This window comes from Bombus terrestris, chromosome 15 (genome assembly GCF_910591885.1).
Source record: "Bombus terrestris chromosome 15, iyBomTerr1.2, whole genome shotgun sequence".
Classification (NCBI taxonomy): domain Eukaryota; kingdom Metazoa; phylum Arthropoda; class Insecta; order Hymenoptera; family Apidae; genus Bombus; species Bombus terrestris.
The window spans coordinates 10,101,756-10,124,941 of NC_063283.1; the positions used below are offsets into that span (position 1 = coordinate 10,101,756).

Here is a 23,186-nt window from a genome sequence, read left to right on the forward strand (position 1 = left end):
AGAAGTATCGAGAATTGTTTCATTCGTAGATACATAGTATCATCTCTGTTCCGTTGTCTTGCCACAAATCCGAGCAATCTCCAGCTAGTGTCGGAAACTCTGTAAATGTATCCAACAACCGAGATTTCAATAGAGATAGACCGATGGAGACTGCAGCGTGATCAGGCACTAAAGAGATCAAAGATTGCCTTCCGTCTCCACGACGTCATTGTCACGACACCCTATGACAACTCGAAACGTTCCCAAGCTGCTGTCACAGCTTCTACAAATTCAGCCAACAATAGAGGATTTGGTTTTCAACCATCCCTTGCCATGTCCTTATTCCGATCAAAAACTGTCAGCGGATGCAGGTTTCGCGTTTTTTCTCTTTATCTTTTTTCTGAAGGGTACGCCAATGGATGCCCTTGCTAATCGTTATTTCGTACCAATTTGTCCCATTGATCCAGGGACCGGAAAGAGAAATAGCAGGGCCATCGGCCTGCTATTTCGTCGCATTGTCGTCGAACAAAGGAAAAGGTGGACGAGATCGTGCAGGCTCTTGCCGCGTTTCGCTGCCGTTTCCGTGGCCAGATTTCAGCTCGCATCGAATAACGACCTTGATCGGCTTCGACAGCTGCTAATGCGGCGCGATGAATTCGATTGGGTTAGAAGAATGGGGGTGAGTTGTACGCGCCACCATTTTGAAAGGCCTCGGCCGGCTCAAACTACCGCTTGATTGCGTGCCAATGTGCTACGACTTTTCGGATGGATCGAAGGGTGCCGACGGATCGAAATTCTGTCGATCTCTACAAGGGAGGATAAAACGAACGAAGCAAAAGAGAAACTGGGAGCGGAGAAGGGGGCAATAGAAACGCGGAAAACGCCTTTTTCCCTTTTCCCCTTCGCAGAATCGACAGGTTCAAAGGGAGGGCTCCGGATTTTTCTCGTTTGAAGACCGTGCGACGTGAGCTTTCAGCCAATTTCCCACTCGTGCAGGTCACGTCTTATTGCGCGACCGAATACATAGATTTCCACACGGACAGAGAGCCACTTTTTGACCACGCTGATTATCCCATCCACATATATATATGTGTGTTGTGTGTGTGTGTGTGTGTGTGTGTGTGTGTGTGTGCACGCACGCGCGCGTGTGTGTGGTGTCGCAGTCAGTTGGTTCGAGGTATCTCATAAATATGATAGGAACGAGAGCTTTTCGAGGATACACAACCGGACACCGCTTCCGTATACCTGTTCCTTCTTCGGCGTGATTCTATTCGGAAAAGAGGGATTTTTTCGCGAATCTCTCCCCCCTCGTTGTATTCCCACTGACCCTTGAAATCTCTCTTTTTTGCCGAACAAATTGTTTCTTTGATCGTACACTGCTTTTTCCCACCTTCCCTCCGTCAAGATATTAAACTCTCCGAGGAGATTAAATTTTCTAAACTTATACGCAAACGATTGGTATAAATTTTTTCTCTATGTGGACGATTTGTAAAAATTGCCGTATAAACAAATTTTGTTTTACATTTTTCATTCACTTTTTCGTATAAGATCAGCCCCTTGTTCATCATACGATAATTACCGATACAGTTTTCGCTCAATTCTTTCGACAAAATCAGTTTATTCGATTACGATCATCGATAAAGTCACGCGGCCGCAAGACCATAAAACAGCACCTGTTACAGCTACCCGTGGAAGCGAAACAATACCGACTGGATTCGCGGTTGATTCTACGTGACGTTCGACCGAAGGTGGGCCCACACACGGGTTCTTCCAAGCGTCACCTCATGTGTCGGTATTAATCAAGCGAATGCTCGGGCCAGATTGGTTCGTGGTAGGCGATAGGAGGAAAAAGTAACGGCTTACGTAAGCAGGGGACGCTGGAACATATTTAGTCGCGGTAACTCGTCCCGAACAGTCGAATCCTATCGTTGCTTGGGACTCGAAGCGTCCAGAAAAAATTGTTCAAGTTCTATTACGAATCTGTCACTGTCGATAAAAGTACAACAATAAGTGATTTCTTTGCGATGAGATTTTACAGGTGAGTGGTTAAAAAGTTTCTTTTGGGCTGCGTTATTCATCGTTTAATAAGTATTAACCGCTGAATATGAATTTATCTTTTTTCGTTCACGAAGTTTGTCTATTGGCGAACAAAAATTTCGAATCATTCTTCTATTTGTAATTAAATCGGATCATCTGTTAATTCTATCGTGAATTCGAAATTGAAGTTTATTATTTTTTAGTTCGTTGAAACTTTTGCCAAAGAATTTTTCAAGTTAGCGGAATTCTAAGTCGATTTTCATTAAACGGTACGATCTTTCGCCAAAGAGTTTTTTAAGCCAGTAGAACGTTAAACTGATATTATTTTTTAAATTCGCGGTTTGTACGGAACGTGTGTACAAATTCGAGATCTCGAAATTCTAGTATAATCATTGATGTATAGTGTATAGCGACACGTCATTTTTGTGCAAGATCGTGACAGCCACGAGAAAACGATACGTTGGATCTTTTCAGCGTTCGCTGTTTATTTTAACAGGAAAGAATTAAAAAAGTCGGGGGCATTCCCAGCGCGGGATTGCCATTTCTGTATGAGTAATCAGTTTCTCTCAGTCTATAAGGAAAAAGTATAAAAGTATACCGATGGTTTTCATCGAGAATATTCATATGATTTTTCATTTTTCGAACTTGTTTTCCTTTATAATTCGAAGCAATCGGCGTCTTGATTTTTACATTTTAGTTCTCCTGAAGAAACACGTACTCGTACAAGCGTATGTTCTTTGCAGATAACATGTATCTGCTACTCAGTTATGCCAATTTCCTCGTTTCTTGAACGTAGAGATAACATTTATTACTTCAACGTGAAGTGATACAAGTATCGTGTCAAAATGTGTAGGTTGTTTTAAAGCTTGGCATGACGTAGGAGATATTTTTAATTAACAGAGGATTGAAAGAGGCTATTAAATCAAGTAGACTGCTCGAAACAATTACGTACATCATTCCTCGTGTCATTTTGAATTTCATGCTTATTACTCGTGTCTCGTATATATGCAGTCGCCTCAACAAGTATTCGCACATCATTGTGTGCATTAGCATTTATATACCGGTAAACCTAATCAATTAGATATAGTTATATTAAATTTTATATCATCTAGTAGCAGGTATATATTTACATATGATTACAAAAATTTGATGTTAGAAAAATGAGATACGTATAAAACCTGATAAAAAAGTGTTTCGTTGGAAATGATCAGCATATGCAAATCGTTTTTGTAACCATTGTATATATATATTTTTAGCAATTGTCTTGAAATCAATTTATACACCAAGCAGTTAATTTCCGCGCATCTACCAGCTAGCTTCTTTTAAAAATTTCTATCCAAATACTTTCTACATTAAAAAAATACAGAAAATCGAGACTAACGTGTTTTATTACGTTTGGAAAGAACATGCATTTCCTGTTGATAGGTCAACTACGACGCAGAAAATATTCCTTCTTCTCGATATCAAAACTACCTGGCTTTCACATTGCCATCATCGATACCTAACGTTGCTTTAATCCCCATAACTTCCTACTTACATGCATTCGCTAGAAAACTCACGTACCTCGTAACTTACGAGGAAGAGTAGTGGCTATCGACTTCTAATTTACAAGAGTCCTTCATTAATACATTCCTCGTAGAAAACGTTGCCTTATCTAATCTAAAACGCTTCGATTCTGCTGTCACGAGACCAGGAGACCGGTGCACGATTTATTACTTCGGTCGTGGGGTCGCGCAAGCCCCAAACGAAATTCTCTCCGTGTTCGTGAAATAATAATCGCCGGTCAGGTAACGTTAGATCTCGATATCTCGAGGTCCCCGGATCGAGTAATCTTCTTAACGAAGAATCGTCCCTTGCGCTGCCGGTGGAAAGGGAGAGATGCGTCTCCAACGTTGGATCCAATAAGCACGGCTATCGGATACGCTTGTCTATTCTCCGGAGAGACGAAACTCGTGACCAAAGGCGTCCGCGGGAAGATAGAGAGAGATCAAATGAAACAAGAGAGAGAGAGAGAGAGAGAGAATACACGGGACAAAACAATCCCATTGTAGGCTTGCTTCTTTCCGGGGGGTCGGAAAAGGTAGTGGATCGAGGGACAAACGAGTGGCAGGTGCGTCTGTTTCTAGGATGGGGACCTTTAATACGGTATTTCATCGATCATAATGCGCCCCAAACCTTCACCAAGCTTTTTCACCACGAACGGAATTGGTGCGGCTAATATCGATTCCTTTTGTCTCTCTTGTTGACGTTTCTTTTCTCTCTGGACCTTTTTTCCCTGCTGTTTTCCTGCATCATTGTCCCGGAAGTGCTTTGGACACGCGTGAATGTGTCATATCGGAGTCTGTTACTCATTTGTTTTGTGACAAGCGTCGAAACTTGGTTTTCGGAAAAGCGGAATTTTCATCTTCCTCCTATTTCCAGTCATAGAATCTTGATGACTTTGGTTGCGCTACGAATTTAGGCTCACCGCGTATTGCTACCGTGTATCGAGGTGAAAAGTAATAGAATATGGTGTTTTTCTCTAGTAGGTTTCACCAGATATAGGTTACTATCGCGGAGAAAGTTTTCTAAACTTCATAGAAGCGATTAAAATCGTATTTCCATCGACTAGTTCGCCACGTTACTGCAGAACATGGAGGACGCGAAGGAACTGTTCGATTAATAGGAAAGTTTTCTCTAGAATTCGAACTAGTCTGTGAAAAAGAAGGTCGATAAAAGAAGAAGAAAAAGAAAAAGAAGAAGAAGAAGAGTAAAATGGACGCAATGGAAAGCGAATACGCAGACACGATCTAGAAAAGGAACTTTTCTTGGTTCCCTTTAGTTGTCTAGAAACTGGTGAAACTTTTCTGACAATCCTTTCTCTCGTCCTCGACGCGCTCTTTGTTCTCCATTACGATTCCAACGCGCGTTTCGTCCGACGTCGTCTAGACCCTGTGGGACAATGCGCGTCGCTATTTCGGTAAAACGCGACTGATTATTCCAGATACGCGCGCGACCGAATAATACGCGGAGGAACAAAGCGACGTGACACCGATGCCGCTGAAATGGCTGGCTCATTATTAACGCCCGGCGAAGTATCGTGTCCCCTGCTCTCCCTTTGACGCCTCTATCTCTCTCTCTACTATTCTCTCGTTTTGTCACGTTTCGACCAAGCAACGAGGAAAATTGTCCGCATTCCCAGACTCGTTGATAATTCCCCGCTGTGATAGTGTTACGCGTTAGTGAAGATAGATGGAAAGTTTCGTAGATGGTTGTGACCTTTGGCAAGGATTTAGAAAGCGATATCGGAAGAGGAACACGTTGTCTTATCTAATTTTTAGCTCTTCGTGGGCAAGCATAGTTTTGTACTGTAATTTTTTCTCTTACTGTTTCAAACTTAGAAAAAGTTTTGGGGATATTTTCACTTTTTAAGTGAAACGTTCGGGGACCCTTGAAAGATAAAAACTTGCTTCGAAGAAATTGACGAGATAAATTTTGCTCGAGATACAAGCTTTTTGGGTTGCCTATGGCCAGATAATAACATCGACGATTACCGATGTAGAATTAACCGCTAAACATCGATCATTTTTTAACCCCTTCTTGTACTTTAGCGAGTCAGACTCGCGATGAAGATTTTGGCTCAAACATGAATATCGCGAGTTTCATATTCATGTTTGGCCCAAGTATCTGGTCACGAGTCAGACTCGCGATATTCATGTTTGGGCCAAACTCTTCATCGCGAGTCTGACTCGCTAAAGTGCGGGAAGGGGTTAATTCTACTATGACAAATCTAAGTCATTACGTTGATATGACTGATATAATATACGACTGTAAATTACTTTGCAGCGATATTACGAAGCTTTAAGGAATATTTGAGGCACGGAAACGGTCCAATTTTCGGCCATCGTTGTTTCTCTCGCCAGCTAAGGGCAAGAGAACCATTCTCGGTTACAAAATTACGTAACCACGCTAGTACCGTGCCATTTGGAGCAGATGCGACGGGACGTAGACCATTAGACGTCGCAGAAAGGACCCTTATGCTCGTTTCACAGGGTCATTTCGGTTCTCGGAGGAAAGGTATGCAAATTGTACGGAGGAAAGGGCGCGTTCGATTTTGAACGCTGCGTTGTCCGAGACCCTCGAGCTGTTCGGTTTTTTGCCTCCCTTGCTTAAAGGTAATTCGAGTCGAGCTTCCCTGCTGGGACTTGGGAAACTAGTCTGCCGTCGCCTGCCCTCTCCCTTCTTACCTTCGCTTGTGAAATTGGAAAAGCGCGACGAGCTCGTTCCAAGAACGATCGAAGGTTCGCTAATGTACCTTACGGCGTGAAAGAGGAAAAACGATCAAAGACCAGCTCCAGTTGGGCAAATAAATCCGACACGGATATTTTTTCAATGTATTTTGTATCGGGCCATTTATTATTTTTTTAGATCAATAGCAAATCTTGAAGTATATTTTCAAAGCAAAAACTTTCAAATGGATGAAAAGGTTTGAAATAAATTCATTTTCGTGAAATCAACCAACTGGAATTTGCAATAAGCATTTTATCATTAAGAATAGAAGAATCGATGATTTTATATTTGCTCGATAAATTAGAAAACGCGGGAAGGAGTTATCGATAGGACTTGACGACTATGTTCCCATTGTAAAATTTATAATTTTGTAACGACACAAACATTTCTAACAGAATAGGTACAACTTGTTTTTCTCATTTCTTTCTCCAACATTCCGATCGTTCTATTAACGAGAATCGAACAAGAGCAACGAGGGTTTGCGAGAAACTAATCGCCGATGGAAACACGGCAACGACTCAGCTACGTTCGGTGGTAGTTGTCTTTCGGTCGTGCGAGTCTTTATTTTTCGAGCGCTTCGTCTCCTTTGTCGCGGAATAATTCCGAAGGCGTAGACACGAGGCCAGGACGCCGGAAGTTCAGAGTGCGGATCTTGAAGGCGCGGAAATAGGGTGGTAATGGGAGCAAGGTGGAAGAGATGACAAACACCGTGTTTCAGAGGGAGAAAAACTTGGAAGAGAAGCGAGAAAAAGAGAGAAAGGAGGAAATGACTGGTAACGCCAGGAGCAGCTGCTTTCGAGCGTTTAGCGAATTTTGCCGCGAGGCATTAAGAGGGCCCCCTTAGTTCTTTTTTCCAGCGACTCGCCTCTTCCTCCTTTGCTTCCTCGTTTCCTTTTCCACGCAAAAACGAGCATACAAGGGCCACTGGCCGGATTCACACGCCGAGGATCCCCGACCATCGTCGTCTCGTTCCAATGAAAATCCCGCTTTCTCGCGAAAGAAGCTGCTAAACTTTGAAGAAAAGGTCTTTGGATCCATTTGGTTTTCGTCCCGTCGACTTTGTCCGGGATGTTTGCGAGCTTCCAAGGAATCCCCTTGGAGTTTCGACCGAACGAAACCCCATCCGGAGTCGATTAATCGTCGGAAAAGAAAATCGAAAGAGCGAAGGAAAGCTGGGACGAGTCAGGTAGTGGAAAAAGTTCCAGTTGGAACTGGAAAGCGCGTTTCAAGCAGGTTTCATGGTTCGTGAAAAACCTACGCTGGTTCTCATGCACGCACCACACGCGAGGAATATGATAAATCTGAGAGAAGACGAGGACACTTTGGACGATGGTGCTTCGCGCGGCTAGAGGCGGACGTTTTTTTGCGCAACTCGCGGGAGAGAAGTCTCCTGGGGACATTTTCACCCTCTTCTGCGTGTCTGAGCGAAAAGAAAGAGATTCGGATGCAGCAGAATGTAGATTTAGCCCAGGCTGCTGCTGCTTCCTCAGCGTTTCTCTTGCAGTCGTTAAGAGGAAATCCAGCTTTCACCGCCTTTGCTTCGGAAATTATCTTGGTTCGCGAGTCGAACAAAAAATCTCTCCAAGAGTTTCGATTTTGAACTGTTCGATTCATTTCGAGTCTCTACGTACAATTTCGCCGCAAACGTTTCAGGACATATCCAGTATGTAGAGTCGCGATCCTGTAGAATGCCAATGAAATTTCAAAATACATATCTCGCATAACGCGCACGATACGTTCATAAAAGCAGTCTGAATCTACGAGTATCGACGAATACTTTCGTGACCCACTGTATATCCCGATCCCATATTTTTTTCAAAATATACAATTCAAATATCCCAAGCTTCGAAACGATCTAATACTATAAAAGAAGAATCGGTGTCTGGCGACATATTTCTATGTATCGAATATTAAATTGTTATTTAGATCGCTCGTACTTTTGTGGCACCTAAAAGGCAAGGAAGGGTACATCGTTGGCGCGAATTGTGGTTAACGGGTTGGAAAGGTAAAAGAGCAACACGCGCGAAAAAGAAAGAAGTTTCCCGCGGAGTCGGCTCTACCACCGTCACAAAAGAGCTCGCAATATTTCTGTTATGGTACATTAAATTCGTACGAGTTTTCTAACGCGACCGCGTCGTCAATAACGGTGAATCGCCGAGAAATAACGGCGGGGAGAAGAGAACAGGAACGCGCAAGATGGGAAAACACATTTTCTTTCCCTCCTTCTCCTCCTCTCCCTCCCCTCTCTCTCTCTGGTTATTTTTCTTAGTCGTTTTGTGGAATTCAACCCGCAGCCCTGCAACGAACAATCGATCGATTTGTTTCGGCCAGCTGCGTATAAACCGCCAAAGGAAACGCGAAATCAAATTGTGTGTCACAAACGGACGCCCAAACTTCGAGAAATAAGTTGTAAATAGAAAACAATTCTTGCCCGGTTGTTGATGAATTCGATTAAAGCTCTTCGTCTCATCTTCCTGTTGCTAAGAATCATCTACGTATTGGTATGGAAATAAAACATGCAAGCGTGCAACGACGGTTTAATAACTCTCTAATGTACACTAGCAGTCAGAAATATTAGGACGCTTACAGAAACGACCAGAATATTATTAAAATTTCTAAAATTATCGACTAATTCGAAATTTGAAATTTTCACGACCATTAGCTGACATACTTGCTATTTTTCAGGCGAGTAATGGAATACAAAACTGCATTATTTTGAGTTGCGACACTCTATACATCTACAGCAGTGGTTCCCAAGCTCTTTGTAATCACAGCGCACGTTAGAAAATGTACAAGTGTTTACGCGCACTTTGTATTCAAATCCTAAAATTTACAGCAGCAGATGCAGTTACGCGATTACAAAAAGAAAGAAAGGAAAAAGAAAAGAAAGAAAAGAAGAAAGATCTGAAAGATTGTGATTCTGAACTTGGGAATCACTGATCTGTCGCGTCAGCGTCATATCGCCTCGAGGTAAATCAAACAAAGTTGATTCCTTTATAACTTTCCAAACGTTATTTTCTGTTTATTCCAACCGCTGATACGTAGATAAGTTTACTAAGTGATAAGTTTATTCCAACTATATGCTTCAAACCGGAACGAGTATTTAACGAAACTCGTGGTTTGGTAGCTATCGATTCTTAAAACGTCGTTGCGTTCCACTTTACGTGTTAAAGTTGTTCAATGAATCACCGAGGCAATGCCAGTGTGAGTTTGAAAAGCGAGTTGCTGGAACGATATGCCGATTAAGACAGGACAACAATGAAGCACCGACCAGTTTTCCTATCTTATCGAGTAATAACACGTTTCAAAGCCTGATACGCAAAACCTGGTTTTCCATCGTATAACTAGTTTAGAAACAATACTTGTATCTTATCGGCTCGTAAAACGTCGGAATGCGACAGCTATTTTTGCATTTGCTTTTCGAGTCTTCGATTTGCCGGTATTGGTTCGTACTTGTAATTGGATGTGATGCAATGCACCACGACCGACAAGTTTTCGATCTTTGAAAGAAACACGTCAAAAGAGTAACAATTCAAAACTCTAAAGAATATGAGTGCAGAGTGTGTTCTAATTTTTGTTCGAAACATCTAGGCTTATGAACGTTTTACTAAAAAATCACCACGAACTTATCGAATGATCGAGGTTCGGTTTTTCCTTCGAAAAAGGGAAAAGCAAATCGAGATGATATTTCTATGGCGGCACTCGATAACACAAATACCACCACTCGACACTATCTAGTGTCGGACGACGGTAGCGCAGTGGTTAGCGCCTTATGTTACGAACGTTCCCGGATTCAAATCCCGGCAACCGGAGTTTCGATTTTTCTTCCACGATTCTTAAATGAGAAGAAAATACAGCAGTACTTTAGCAGCGACATCTACAGCCAGCAGCGCTACAATTATCACGCACAACATTTTTACACCTCATTTCGTATGTTAATTGGTTTGTATTCTCGAGAAATAAGCAACGCGATATTTAAATCAACCCCTTTTTATTTATATAAAGCAACAGGTACGTAGATAGTATCGTGTCCGAATATTAATGCAAGTAACTATCTCGTACGATTGTCTGTCAACTGGGCAAGATGAAGATATTAGTACCGTTGCTAAGTTTCAACGCTGAAAAGACGAAAGGCCAAATTTGAAAATGAGAATACTCGAGTTATTTCGATCCCGGTGCCTCGAGCTTACATTGTAGGTCAGTCTGAGCGGGACAAAAAAATTAACGGCCGGCATTCGCCAAGATTTATGGGTGGGTGGACGGGTATGGTGGCTCGTTTGCAAAAGTAGCTCGTGGTGACACGTTCCAACGAGGCTGCCGCGTTCCGTTTGACAAATGGATCGAAATTACCAATTATCCCCTAGCGTTTTCGTCGACGTCGGCTTCGATAAAGCCAACACGAGGTTCTCTGAAATCGAGCGTGAAGCGCGATCGCGATAATTTACGAACGGTTGCGCGAGCGGTTTTTGTCGCGCATTCGTGTGTGTTCTCTCCGATCCCCGATTCTCTAGGATCGAGTCGCGATATATTGTTCACGCGCCATCGACATCGTGACGGTTCTAATCGAAATCAAAAGAGTTGCGGTATAAGAATTAGCAAATATCTCGATTTAAATGATTTTAATAAAGAAAAATCATTGTAAACGAGGAAAATTTTTTTCGTTATTGGTAATCATCGCGACCATTATTTTTTAATCGTTTAATTTTTCAAAGAATTCCTTTCGAATTTTGGAGCCATCGTTATCTTCCATAGAATCGGAAATGAACTTTTTTTCGTAAGAATTTTAGAAAGAATGTTAATTTTGGTGTCTGATTCGATCACGCACGTATTCCACGACACACACGGCTATTCAGACTCGCACGAGTATTTGAACACGCACATATACACACACGTGGGTGTTCCATAACGGTGTAGCAGACCGTGAAAAGTAAATCAACGCGAGCACGTTCTCTGTACGAGGCCATTGTGTTGTTATTATTTCCATTAGTTATACATCGAACCGACGTTCTAACTCTTATAAGTTTTCTCGCAGTCGGCGCGTGATGTATTCGACGCGTTATTCAACTCTTACGCATTTACCCCGATGGAATTTGGCATTTACACGTATCTAATGGTTCGCTTTTACCTTTTTCTGTTCCAGGTAAATCCACTGGCCGATCCCCTATGTATTCTTAGTTCGCAGCGAAATACACTCTCGCTCGACGTGGTACGTAATCCGCTAAGCGAGAAACCAATGTCCCGAAGTTCGATTCGTAGCGACGGGAAAGGAATTTCCTGTGGTCCGGTGACTTTTATCGGGAACACCATTCCCGTCCGCCTTAACACCCCGTGGGGAAGGAGCCGTGATTTATACGAGCTTGATCGGCCGTCCTAAGCCTCTCTCGTTAGAATCGATTGCGCGAGGGTGGACGACTCTCTTTCTCTCATCCCTTGGCCATGTCCCCTTGGAATTAGGTCGTCTCGACGTTTCGATCTGATTTCTCGAAACAATTGGTCCATCGCGTTGTAAGTTGTCGCAAACTTGTTCCAACGAATTTGTCGCTTCCCCGTGAGTTACTTGCAAGTTTCCTGCAAGTTCTGCGGCAAAACAAGCGTTCGGTGAAGTACCGTTCCGCGGTTGAGAAAGGTGGCTAGTGGCATAGATGCAGGTTTAGATAGTTTTCTAACTTTTATGTCTTTTTTGAACGTAGACAAACTTTTTTTCTATGAAACATTGTCACGCACGTTTTATTTTGCAAATTTTATATAGCTTCGCGCGTTACGTATATTTTCGACAGTTTCGAACTGTGAAATTTTCTACGTAATTCAGCTGGACATATATTCGTAACTCGTAAACGTATATTTATAATCTAATAGGATCGTCCTTCTTTGATACGATCTTAGACGCGAAACACAGCATTTTCTTTAATAACCAAGATGGTCGTATCTACGAATTTGTCACGATCTACATCGAGATCCGACGAGAAACGAACAGAGTACATGTAGGTACTAGAAACGATGTAAACGAGCCTTCCGTTAGCGTAACAAAATAACGAAGAATATAGATTAGACCATTTAGATTTTCTTATATCATTGATATCATATACAAAAAATACGTACGTTACATTTTTTGTAGAGGTGATCTATAGCTTGGATTGCAAAAGTTACTTACAATTTGATATTCTATTTACAATCTCTCATTAAAATGATACGATATTAATTCCCCGTCACTTCTCGCTCGATAATTATTGCTTCTATACATCTGTCGCTTTTGCCAGCCACCTTCTTAACCATTCGCGATGAACAATTGCTCCTTCGTTTCGTGATTCCCAACTCTGGAAAATTTTCGAGATCGCATCCTGATATCACGTCCGATGTTCGAGAGGGTATCGACGAGGTCTGCCCCGACGATTGGTACAAAGATCACACACCGTGATCATTAAACGTTCCATCGCGCAGAGATTGGCTCGTTAGTGGCGCGTTCAGCTCCGGAATCCGCCACGGGAATAATAATACGTACGAAGGGGGTTAGATTGTTTGGATGGACTAGAGGGAAGAGAGAGGCGACGTGTATCGTCTTCTTAACGACGTCTCCTCCGGACGCACGGTCTCGAATCGACAATTTATTATCCGTCCCGCGAGGATCAATACCAGCACCGGCATAGAGGCGCATTCCCACGTTGAAATTGAAATCTATTCGTTGCCGCGTGCATTCTCCTCTCTCGTTTCACCGTGTGTTCCCGTGCACGCGTCGTTGTGAGTCTTGATTGCCAGTCGGTTGTAAAGAACGTTCGATGCATACGCCGGCATGCAGCGATTGCAAGAGACAGCGGCAACGACCGACTTCAAGGTAGCAAAGCCAGTCGACGGCTTATGTAAGCCGTTTGGAGGTCTGCTTGCTGCGTTCTATGCGCTCGCGGACGACGCGGGAGAGGATCGAGTTTAGACGACTACCGACTATTGTAGCGTTTTTCGTATATCGATGGACAACGTTGGATATCGAACGAGGCAAGTTTCCAAGAGACGTGGAAAACGAGGAAATTCTTACCTCGTTGAATGCTGCACTCGAGTCGTCGCGATCTCTGACACTGTTGCGATAGTTAACTGCGTATCTTCTTCTCCGGCCTCTGAAGATTAAACGACCAAGTTTGTACATCTTTGGACCCTAAGTACAACCAACTCGTGTCTTTGATTAACGGCCAACAGACAGTCGTTGAGTCGGAATCGATGAACTCCGAGGGTTCGGTGTAAATTAAGCGACGACAAAGCGTTTCACTGCTGGCAAATGACGCGAGTGTTGCACGATTAAGCGTCGCTACGATAAATAACCGTTGGATAGATGGAATATTCATCTGGTAAGGGGGAAGCCGTCGAGCCATGACGAGCAATCGTAGTTCATTCCTATTCTTGAATGAGCCTCGATGAATGGAACTCGATATAACATTCTATTAACTCGCGAGAGATAGAACGGCAGATATAATACTCGGATTTTGATCAATTATCCAGCTCCATTACCTCGATGCCCGTAACCAACTTTAATCCCACGATCGATAGCCAATGTGTTAGCGAATTTTTCACGGAAATCACAATGTTTCGATAACTAGTCTAGTCGTTGGAAAACAAGTCCGCTAATATCCATCGACACCCAAACCGGACTGTCTCGTTTTGCGTTGCAGCAACTTCCGTGACGAATTGAATTCGAAAGCTAAGGTGGCAGCAATGCACAGCCCACCTACACTACTATCGTCCATAAGTATCGGAACACCTAATGCGATTCGATTGAAAGCTCGATAATTTGTTTTTTAATTTTATTGCCAAATATTTAACTATTCTCGCATATTCTTAAGATTTCGGTTTCTTTTAATATCTTGCCAATAACTAGAATACTTTATTCCTGAAAAATGTGAAATAATAAAAAGTAGCAAACATGTATATATCGCATACTAAAGTCAAATACTTAAGTGTTATCTACATGGATTTTAATAATATCCATTGGAATATAATTTCCCAAGATACGTTTGATTGGACAAATTTTCCGAATTATTATCGGCAATCGAACTTGTGGCTCGATCGATCTTCCATTCGACCCCTCGAATTCTGCATCATCGATGTGTCTTTCATTTACCTGCTCCATTCGCGGTTAGTCTTCCCGCGAACTTTCGATCGAGAATGCCGTCGAACTTTTGTACCTCGACCCTGCCGCCAGACATTTGAATGCAAATACGCTTTTTACTTATATTTATATGTAAATGCGGGGTGCTCCCGGCGGACCTGGAGAGCCGAGACACGACACGAATGGAAACGGTGTGCTTGAAAGGCGAGAAAAAGGCAATGAGTTCGTGATACGCTGCAATTACGTCTTGTGCGGCCTTTGCAACTATCTTTGGCGAATTTACGCAGTAGGACCTCGATTATTCGAAGTAATTGGTTACAGAAGGACTAAAGGCTAGAATTTTTTAAACAATCGAACGACTAAATTCGTCAACGCGGTTTATATGAAAAGCGGTACAATTTGTCGCGAACAATTATTTTCCTCTTGCTCTTCTAATCTGTTTTTCAAATCCTTCGTAATTGACAAATTACATATTTTCACGCCATCTGTTGGTTGCTTCAATTGCTACTAAATTTCTCCTTAATTCGTTCAATAATTTCTTCATTGCACACATGTCTAACGATGGACTTCTAACGAAATCGCTAACTTGATCGAATACACAGAGAGTATGACATAGTTGAGTATATTTCGCGTATTTGGTTCATGTTACAGTTCGATATTATTCGGATAGTCGGACGTTCGATTAAGCGGTATATTTTGAAAACCGAAGAAACGCTAGATGTGGCGGTTAAACTTAGGAGGACAGTGTCTGTTCACAGCACTGTGGAAGCATTCGTTCGAGCGCTTCGACGAATGCGTTCGAGCTTTTCAGCCTTTGGACCGACGTTTGCCTGAAGTAAAGTCATCTTCGACGTCTCAAATTTTAGCAGACGGATAACGAGGCGGTTGATTCGTGCGTTATTTTTCTTATCGTGGCCCGAAGGGCGGCAGATTTCGCTGGAAGAACAGTGCATCCTCTCTTACGATCGTACAACGACACGGCGTTTCTCAGAGCTCGATCACCAGTCGAGTACGTATCGTTATCGGTTATCTAGAATTCCCTCCGCGGACGTTCCTCGTCGGAAGCAGCCTCGTGGTGTATATGTAGATAGAAGCTAGAACAGCCGCGTTCTTTATCTTTCCTCCGATTTCCTTCCTCCCGTCAATGCACTGTTGTAGAGGAAAGCTTCGTTCATAGGTCGTTCACCCTGCAAATCAGCGAGAACTCATCGACGCGATTTTAGCTTGCGATCTTACTCGATGTCGGATGCGAAGTTTCGTAGATATAGAAAATTATGAGAGTCAAAATACATGGTTTGGCAAGTAAACCGAGAATTTGCATACAAAATTTAAAGATGCATAAATTCACAGAACGCATAGGTATAGTATTCGAAAGTATCCAGAATCTTCAAAGCTTTTAAGAAAAGAAGTTCCGTCGATTCTTAGAAATCCAAACAAAAATATTTCAAGACTGGCTTTACTATTTTTGGACCAAACTACCTGTAACAAAAGGGAAAAAAAAGAATGGACCAAAAAGTCTGCGATTCTCGTGAGAAAAATGTATACATTGCTAAATATATCGTTATTATATACATGTATATATAGATTTTATATTAAAAATACTTTATACTATAAAGTTATGAATGGATTCGTAAGAATTCGAGTCAACCCGGAGTCACAGTGGCACCGAAGAAGATATTTAAAATGTAGATGCACTCATTTAAATACCCGGTCCGTATTCGCGATTTAATCGTTCCCGTTTCTTCGAGCTCTTTTCCTTGCCGTTCTTCCCCTTTCTCTCCCCGCCATTATTCCGACAAGAGTTCTTCTCTCGCCAAAACCGAGGAGAACGAGCCGATCTGTAATCTGAAAGTTGTCAGCCGCACATCGCGCGCTGTCCTAATGGAATTTGAATGTCGTTAGCCGAAGTAACCGGGCGTGAGGAAGGGACCTTATCCCTATTACCACCGCGTCGTCCCCGCAGTCGACGGGGAATACGGCCGCCGCAGGTATCGTCCTTGAGAACCATAGTCTGGTCGACGAGTTTATTGGAACAGGGAAACGTGTTGGGTCCGAGGATCGTTTTCTTTTCTCCTTTCGAACGTTTCATCTCCTCGTTTTCCTACCTTCTCCCCATTTTCCACGTGTTCTTTTGTTCAAGACGTATAGCCACATAGAAAAGGATGATCATCGTACTCGAGCATCGATGAGAGAACACACAGACTGTACCTATACGTGACGGCGAGAAACATTCAATTTTCATAGAAGGAAAACGAGCGAATATAATCACAAATCGAGATTGGGCAACAGTATCTCGCGAAAAATGGCGGATAAAGACAAGGAGGACTTCAAAAGCCTCTTCCGGAGAAGGCTTCCACAGTACATCGCTGCTTGCGCAGGTTCTTTTCTTACTTCCCGAAATTTCTTCCTATAGCCAGTTTTTAAATATTATTTCGTTCAATAAAAACGATTTAACCTATTCGCCTGATAATTGCAATCTTTTTGACACGTTCACAGTTCCCTAACCCCTATGGTGTGATTAGTCTCTAGTTGCGTAGATTAGACGTATGCGGGTATCCGAGATTACGGGCTCGGACTAGCTTGAAAAAACTCAGGCTCGTTCGCATCCTTGAAAATTTGTTAGTCTATGAAATTTGTATAAATCTTGTTTTAATCATCGTAAAAAATTTAGCAGTTACCGATAACCATTGTGGCGATCAACGTATTACCACACGTAATCATACGAGATTTTAGTTCGTGATACATCGGTTCTTTGGATGTACGATGTCGTAACATGTATGTTTTTGCCTTGGATTGTGAACGTGTTTTAATGATTTGCTCGTGTGGAATCGGCAAGAGAAAAATCGCGAGAAACGATCGACTGTAGATACATGGCGTAAATTTTGTAGCGTGCATGGGCGGATTCTCTTTGGGCTGCGGAATTGGTTGGAGCGCACCGTGCGTCGAAGTGCTGAAAGAGAAGCACGAGTACGATACATTCTCGACGAACGTGATAGCGTCGGTTTTTCCGCTGGGTGCAGCACTTGGGATGCCAGTGGTGCCTTTCCTGGTCGACAAGATTGGTCGAAAGTGGACAATGATGTCGCTGGTACCCGCGTTCCTTCTCGGTTGGATGTTCATCACAATTGGGGTGACTACGTTCGTGCTTTTAGTTATGGGCAGACTGATAACCGGCGCCTGTGGCGGAATGTTCTGCGTCGTCGCGCCGATGTACTCGGCCGAGATCTCCGAAAAAGAAATTAGAGGTACGAGAGAAAAAAGAAACTGCATTCGATGAGCTTTACCGAAGGAAAAATATAGATGTTTTCGATCGATTTCAAAGAATATTAAGATTCTTGCGCCATAGTATTTATATCAGTATCTACTGGAAACGAGGTACGTTAGAAAGTCTATGATAGGATCGCGAAAATTTAGAGTTTCTGACAAAAAGATGTTCTGAAGAAGAAGCAATGCCAAATAATAATAACGGCAATCGATAATCGATGTTTAACACCGCAGATCTATAATCATTGATGTACTTTGTGGTAACAAAAACCTTCCTATTCGTAAGCTTTCAAACGTTGTACCATCCTCTTCAGTAGGTATTGCTCTAAATACTATAGTACGATTTAATACAAAGCTTGACTCTGTTGTACGATTAGGTACTTTGGGAGTCTTCTTCCAATTATTACTCGTGATCGGGATCCTGTATGCTTACTGCTGCGGCTACGCTAGGAACATCGTTGTGATATCGATTCTATGTGGTATCGCTCCTCTCTTATTCGCCAGCATCATGACCTTCATGCCGGAGAGCCCGCTGTTTTACATGGCGAAAGAGAACGAAGAAGCCGCCAAGAAGTCGATGCGATTCTTCCGTGGATCGGAGTACAATATCGATCCTGAGATCAGCGCGTTTAAAGTCAGTGTTACACTTGCTACAAATACCGAAGTATTTGCGAGATTCTTACGCTGCTCGCAAGCAATTCGCAAATTATGTTCGCTGCCAGTGTGGACACTTTGCGAGCAGCGAAATATCCAGCAAGCAAGAAATACTTTTTGCTCGAGAAACAGTACGGTAGAACTCCATTTGTTGGAACGAAATTTTAGTTATTACAAACTTTAGTTATCGATCCGTGACAATTACGACCACATATCTCAGATATCGAGTTTATGATAAGAAAGAACAGTTAGAGATATTTTTAAGTGGATTTGACTTTGCGAGGCTACCGAAGGGTTGAATGAATTTCTGTCGCTTGAATCCATTTATCTGGACCTCTGGTTTATGATCTGCTTTCCATCCGATGACAAATGGAAATAAATGGAACTCTACTGTACATCAAAGGTTTATTTTAAGGCAAGTATGAACTGAGTATCGCGTTTTGAAGCAGCATTTGGTACTTGAAAATAGGACCAAATAGACAAAAGCAGGCGCGAGAAGGTGACGTTCTCTGCGTTCTTGAAGAAACCAGTGTTGAAGACCATGGGAGTGGCATATGGGTTGATGTTCGCGCAACAATTCAGCGGCATCAACGCTATTATTTTCTACTGCGAGACGATCTTCAGACAAACTGGCGTTGACATGGATCCCTTGCTCCAGATGTTGATCTTTGCAGTGGTCCAGGTGATCGCCTGCGCTATATCGGCCTCGTTGATCGATCAGGTTGTCGCTCGTATCTTTCGTAATTGCGACGAGCGAACGCTGCGTTTCATTGTTGAAGAATTTCTGACAGGTTTTTAACCCTTTCAAAATCGAATTATTTATGACAAAAATATCTTTCCTACCAATTATTTATACGCGATATCGAGCGTGAAAGGGTTGAGAATGTTTCTTGCAAAGTACACAAATTTATTGACGTACCGAATGCAGCGTTCGTTCTTCGAATCTCCAACTCACAAAGGACAAAAAGCGTAGCAACATTTGGAAAATTGTTATAGCTGGGTCGAAAGATCCTCATGATGATATCCTGCGGCGTGATGTGTCTCTGTCTGATGGCTCTAGGCATCTTCTTCGTTTTGAGGACCAACAATCCCGACCAAGCCGACCGTCTATTTTGGTTACCGCTCGTTTCTGCTTGCCTATATATCCTGGCTTTCTGCCTGGGTGCCGGTTAGTAACAAAGTAGCATCATCACCTCGCTTTTAACGCAAATCCATCTCTACTTAACCCATTCGGAACCGTTTGGGAATTCGAGAAATCAATATTTTGAAATCTCGATGGTACTGGATGTGGATAAAGACTCGTTTTCGTCTGTAAACACTCGAAAGCCATTTTTCAATTTAACATGACACTCTTTTGCTGCACAATTGCGTTTTAAACTGCTTTTCCGAAAAACCAGGTCCCATACCATGGGCCTACATGGGCGAAATCTTCCCAGCGAAACTAAAAGGGACAGCTTCCTCCAGCGCGGCGTGTTTGAACTGGATGCTGGCGTTCATCGTGACCGTATCGTTTTCCTCTGTGGTCGATGCTGTTGGGAACGCAGCTGTGTTCTTTTTCTTCGCAATGATCTGTCTATTGAGCGTGGTTTTCGTGATATTCTGCATGATCGAGACCAAGGGGAAGACGTTTGCCGACATTCAAAGGGAGTTCGGCACTTATGACATCAACGAACGTTGAGCATAGCATTCGATTACGAGAAATACATAGACAGAGGTTTCTGCGGACCTATCGCTGAGAGCACCGATAGCAGTATAAATTTGTCATCGTACGATAACGGTGAGATGAATGTGAAATGCCGGTGCGTGAATCGTGGAAACTTTGTAAGTAAATTCTGAAAAATAAATGTAGCTCGACTTGAACGAATATGCACGTATGTAGAAACATCGAATAATTAATAATTAATTCTTTAACTCTCACGCGGTATAACGCTGGCTTTAAAATTATAAATTTCCTACCAAGAGAAATATTCAGAGTCTCATTTTCCAAGCGGACAAAATTCTTTTCCGACGGAGGAAGGAGATGTAAGCTAAACTTGAACTCTCGAGGACCATACGGTTCGTGCACGTACATATGCAAAGGCACGTACAATGCGTAGCTGCGTTGCAGCTTGCCTGCCCTTGGTGCGATTCTCGAGTCAACAATGATGCGCCTGTGGCTGGCTCCGCCCATGTAAAATGAAAAATCGTTGAGATTAGTGTGCGATGAGAGTTATTTATGTTACGAGAGAAGGTTGGCCCCGTTTGAACGAAAAAGCCTGAACGCGTTCTTTCATGGACGTTGACCTAACGGGTTAATCGGGGAGCATCGATCGATCACCGAGCAATGAAAGCCTGATTGGTAATTGCTCGTCGATAGCAAACACCACCTACCTCTCTTTATTCGCCTTTCTTTAATAAGAAACGCCGAGAACATGGTATATTCATAATTATATTTTAACATTACTATATAGAAACTTAATTCGACTTCGTGCGTGAAATTTAACATTTGCTCTCTCTTACTAAAAAGAAAAAAAATTAGCAACTAACTGTTTTCAATAACTATCCGCAGAAATTTAAAGAGCAACTGTCTTTTACTCCTCTGATCACGAGCCCCACACTCTGCTCAATTCTATCTGTTAAATTGTTCTGTTTGTGGAACAATCTTAAAGTATGAGATCAACGGACAATTTAACGTTTCCGAAATAAACTTCTACTGAGGAACTATTCGATCGGAGATCAAACGTTTCTAGTATTCGTCTTAATAAATACGCGAATGTCGAGGATGAAATATCTGCTCTCCCTACCCTTCCCTTTCTGCTGTTCGATGCATTTGTCATGCAGTTGCCATCGCTCGGTAGGCGTTCGCTTTCATCGATTATGCATTCGAATTTATATTTATGAAGCGTAGTAGCTTCTCGTATCGGCGTTCTAATAATGGATGCTGCTATAAACCTCTCGTCAGGGTCGGCCGTTGCATGTCGACGTACGCTGCCTACTCTCTGTATCGAGCCACGCGTTGTCTCAGCTTCACAGATTTTTCCCTCCATGTTGTCGTGCGTTTTGCGGATCCTCCATCGGCGGGCCGTCCAACAAACGCTGTTTCCCCACGTGGCCGGATGTTTACGCGCGCCTCGATTCCTCGAGGGACAGAAGGAAAGGAGAGAAACGTTCTCGAGCAGGAGGATGTCTAGGAGATCCACGCAACGATCGAACTGACATCGTTCGTTTCGAATCGAATAAAATGATCTTTACGTGGAAATCGGATCATCTGGTTAATCCTTGATATTCGTTAATTGAATTTAATTTGTTATTTCTAATAGAGGAACGAAATCTACGGAACGAGGAAAGATTAGGAATTGGGCAAATTTGACCTCCTGGTCGACGTTCTAGGTTAACGCTAGGACTACCAAAGTGGTCTAAATTCGCAATTCTTTTATAGAAAGTATATGCTCCTACGATACTTTAAGAGTTAATCGTTATTCGTGGCGATCGCCGTGAGCGTTGACACGTTAGACGAACGGAAGCCACGAGCTGCTGATCAAGTAGAGGCGAGTGACCATTCCACAACAGTGTTGGATCCCTTCGTCGCCGAATAAATTTGCCGGCGAAACCGAAAGTATTGAAGGAGAAAGGCACGCTCTCATGCAAGAAACAGCCCCGACGGGAGGTCAGGAGAGACCAGACGAGTTTTTCGCGCGTTCCGCCAAGAATCGCTCGTAGGTTCTTTCTTCGTGGGAAGAAGCTGACTTCTGGAAGCGACTGGTGGAAAAATGGCTTGGTGTTATAGAATGTTTGCCAGACTCTCTCGTCAGTTTCTACTTCCCTTTTGGCGAGTTGGTTTTCGCTAGATTCATTTTCGAGTCAAAAAAGACAGAAAAATAGCATCGAATACATCTCGTACGTTTCTATAGACTTTCCTTTTTATCAAAGTACGTGGAATTTACATCTATTTATCCAATTATGAAAGCGAAAATATATCTACATTTAAGTACAAAAGTGTAAAACAACAATGTCGCAAGATACAACGTGAAAGGGTTAAAGGATGATCGAAGAGCGTGTGCACTGACAAAACCCGACTCTTTCTCCGGTTTCTCTCCGAACGCTGGACCGATACGCCAAGAGAGCCAGTTCGAAGTCGTTGTTTCGAGGCAGTCTGTTGTATATTTCATGAACGGTGAGTTTCCATCCTCGTCGGTGTATCGGGAGAGAAGGACAAACTGGAGCGCATCGCTGACGTGGTACGAACCACGCACGATGCCATCGTCGCACCATTTTATTATACGTAACGCTCGCGTCTGCGGAAAATTGCGTTTTTTCACACAAGCTTTACGCCACGCGATAGGGGTGATTACGCCGCATCTCGTGTTTACGAACGCTACAAACCTTTCTGCTACCTTTGCAACCTTCTACCCTCTTCTTCGCCTCAGCATCGTCTTTTTTTCTAAATTTCTTTTAAAGAATTTTGTTAGCAACTTCTCTATATTCTGTAACGAAAGTTCATTTCCAAGCTACGTCCGCTCACCCGAATAATTATACAAATTAAATTACCGTATTATTACTGTTCCAAGTTTCGGTTTTCACGACAAAAATCGATATCGAAAAGTCGCGGTTTTCGAATGCCACGGTTTCCAGCACAAAAGGGTTCGCAGCGACCCGACTTCCACCCTTCACCTCTCTTCTCATCAGATAGATTCCATTTGCCTCTCTTGATGTCACCCTATCGTTCTCCAAGCCTGTTTACCTGTCTCCTCTTCGGCTGGCTGAGTCGACCCACACACGATCCACGCTTCAAGGTTCCGCTTGCGGATCACTTGGCAGACGGTGCGAACGCGCGCGCACACACGTGTGTCGTCCCCTCTTTTACTCTCTTCTTCTCCCGTTTGCTCCGCGTCGATTGCACACTGCACCATTG

At 42.9% G+C, this 23,186-nt stretch overlaps 2 protein-coding genes across 5 annotated transcripts in view; both read left to right on the forward strand.

Annotated features, from left to right (window-relative positions):
* LOC100644701 (headcase protein) overlaps positions 1-23,186 on the forward strand; it is a 169,482-nt gene that overhangs the window by 61,518 nt on the left and 84,778 nt on the right. The window lies entirely within an intron of this gene.
* Positions 1,859-20,159, forward strand: LOC100644462 (facilitated trehalose transporter Tret1). 3 transcript variants are annotated; one of them, XM_003401197.4, is made up of 8 exons: positions 1,863-2,017; positions 11,426-11,491; positions 16,518-16,755; positions 17,266-17,622; positions 18,019-18,275; positions 18,765-19,016; positions 19,292-19,463; positions 19,693-20,159. In XM_003401197.4, exons 3-8 carry the CDS (start codon positions 16,680-16,682, stop codon positions 19,971-19,973), a joined length of 1,395 nt encoding a protein of 464 aa, XP_003401245.1. In that variant the 5' UTR covers positions 1,863-2,017; positions 11,426-11,491; positions 16,518-16,679; the 3' UTR covers positions 19,974-20,159. The 3 variants fall into 3 exon arrangements, with proteins under 3 accessions (XP_003401246.1, XP_003401245.1, XP_020722644.1); XM_020866985.2 differs by lacking the exon at positions 11,426-11,491 and adding an exon at positions 5,842-6,072 and having other exon boundaries at positions 1,866-2,017; XM_003401198.4 differs by lacking the exon at positions 11,426-11,491 and having other exon boundaries at positions 1,859-2,017.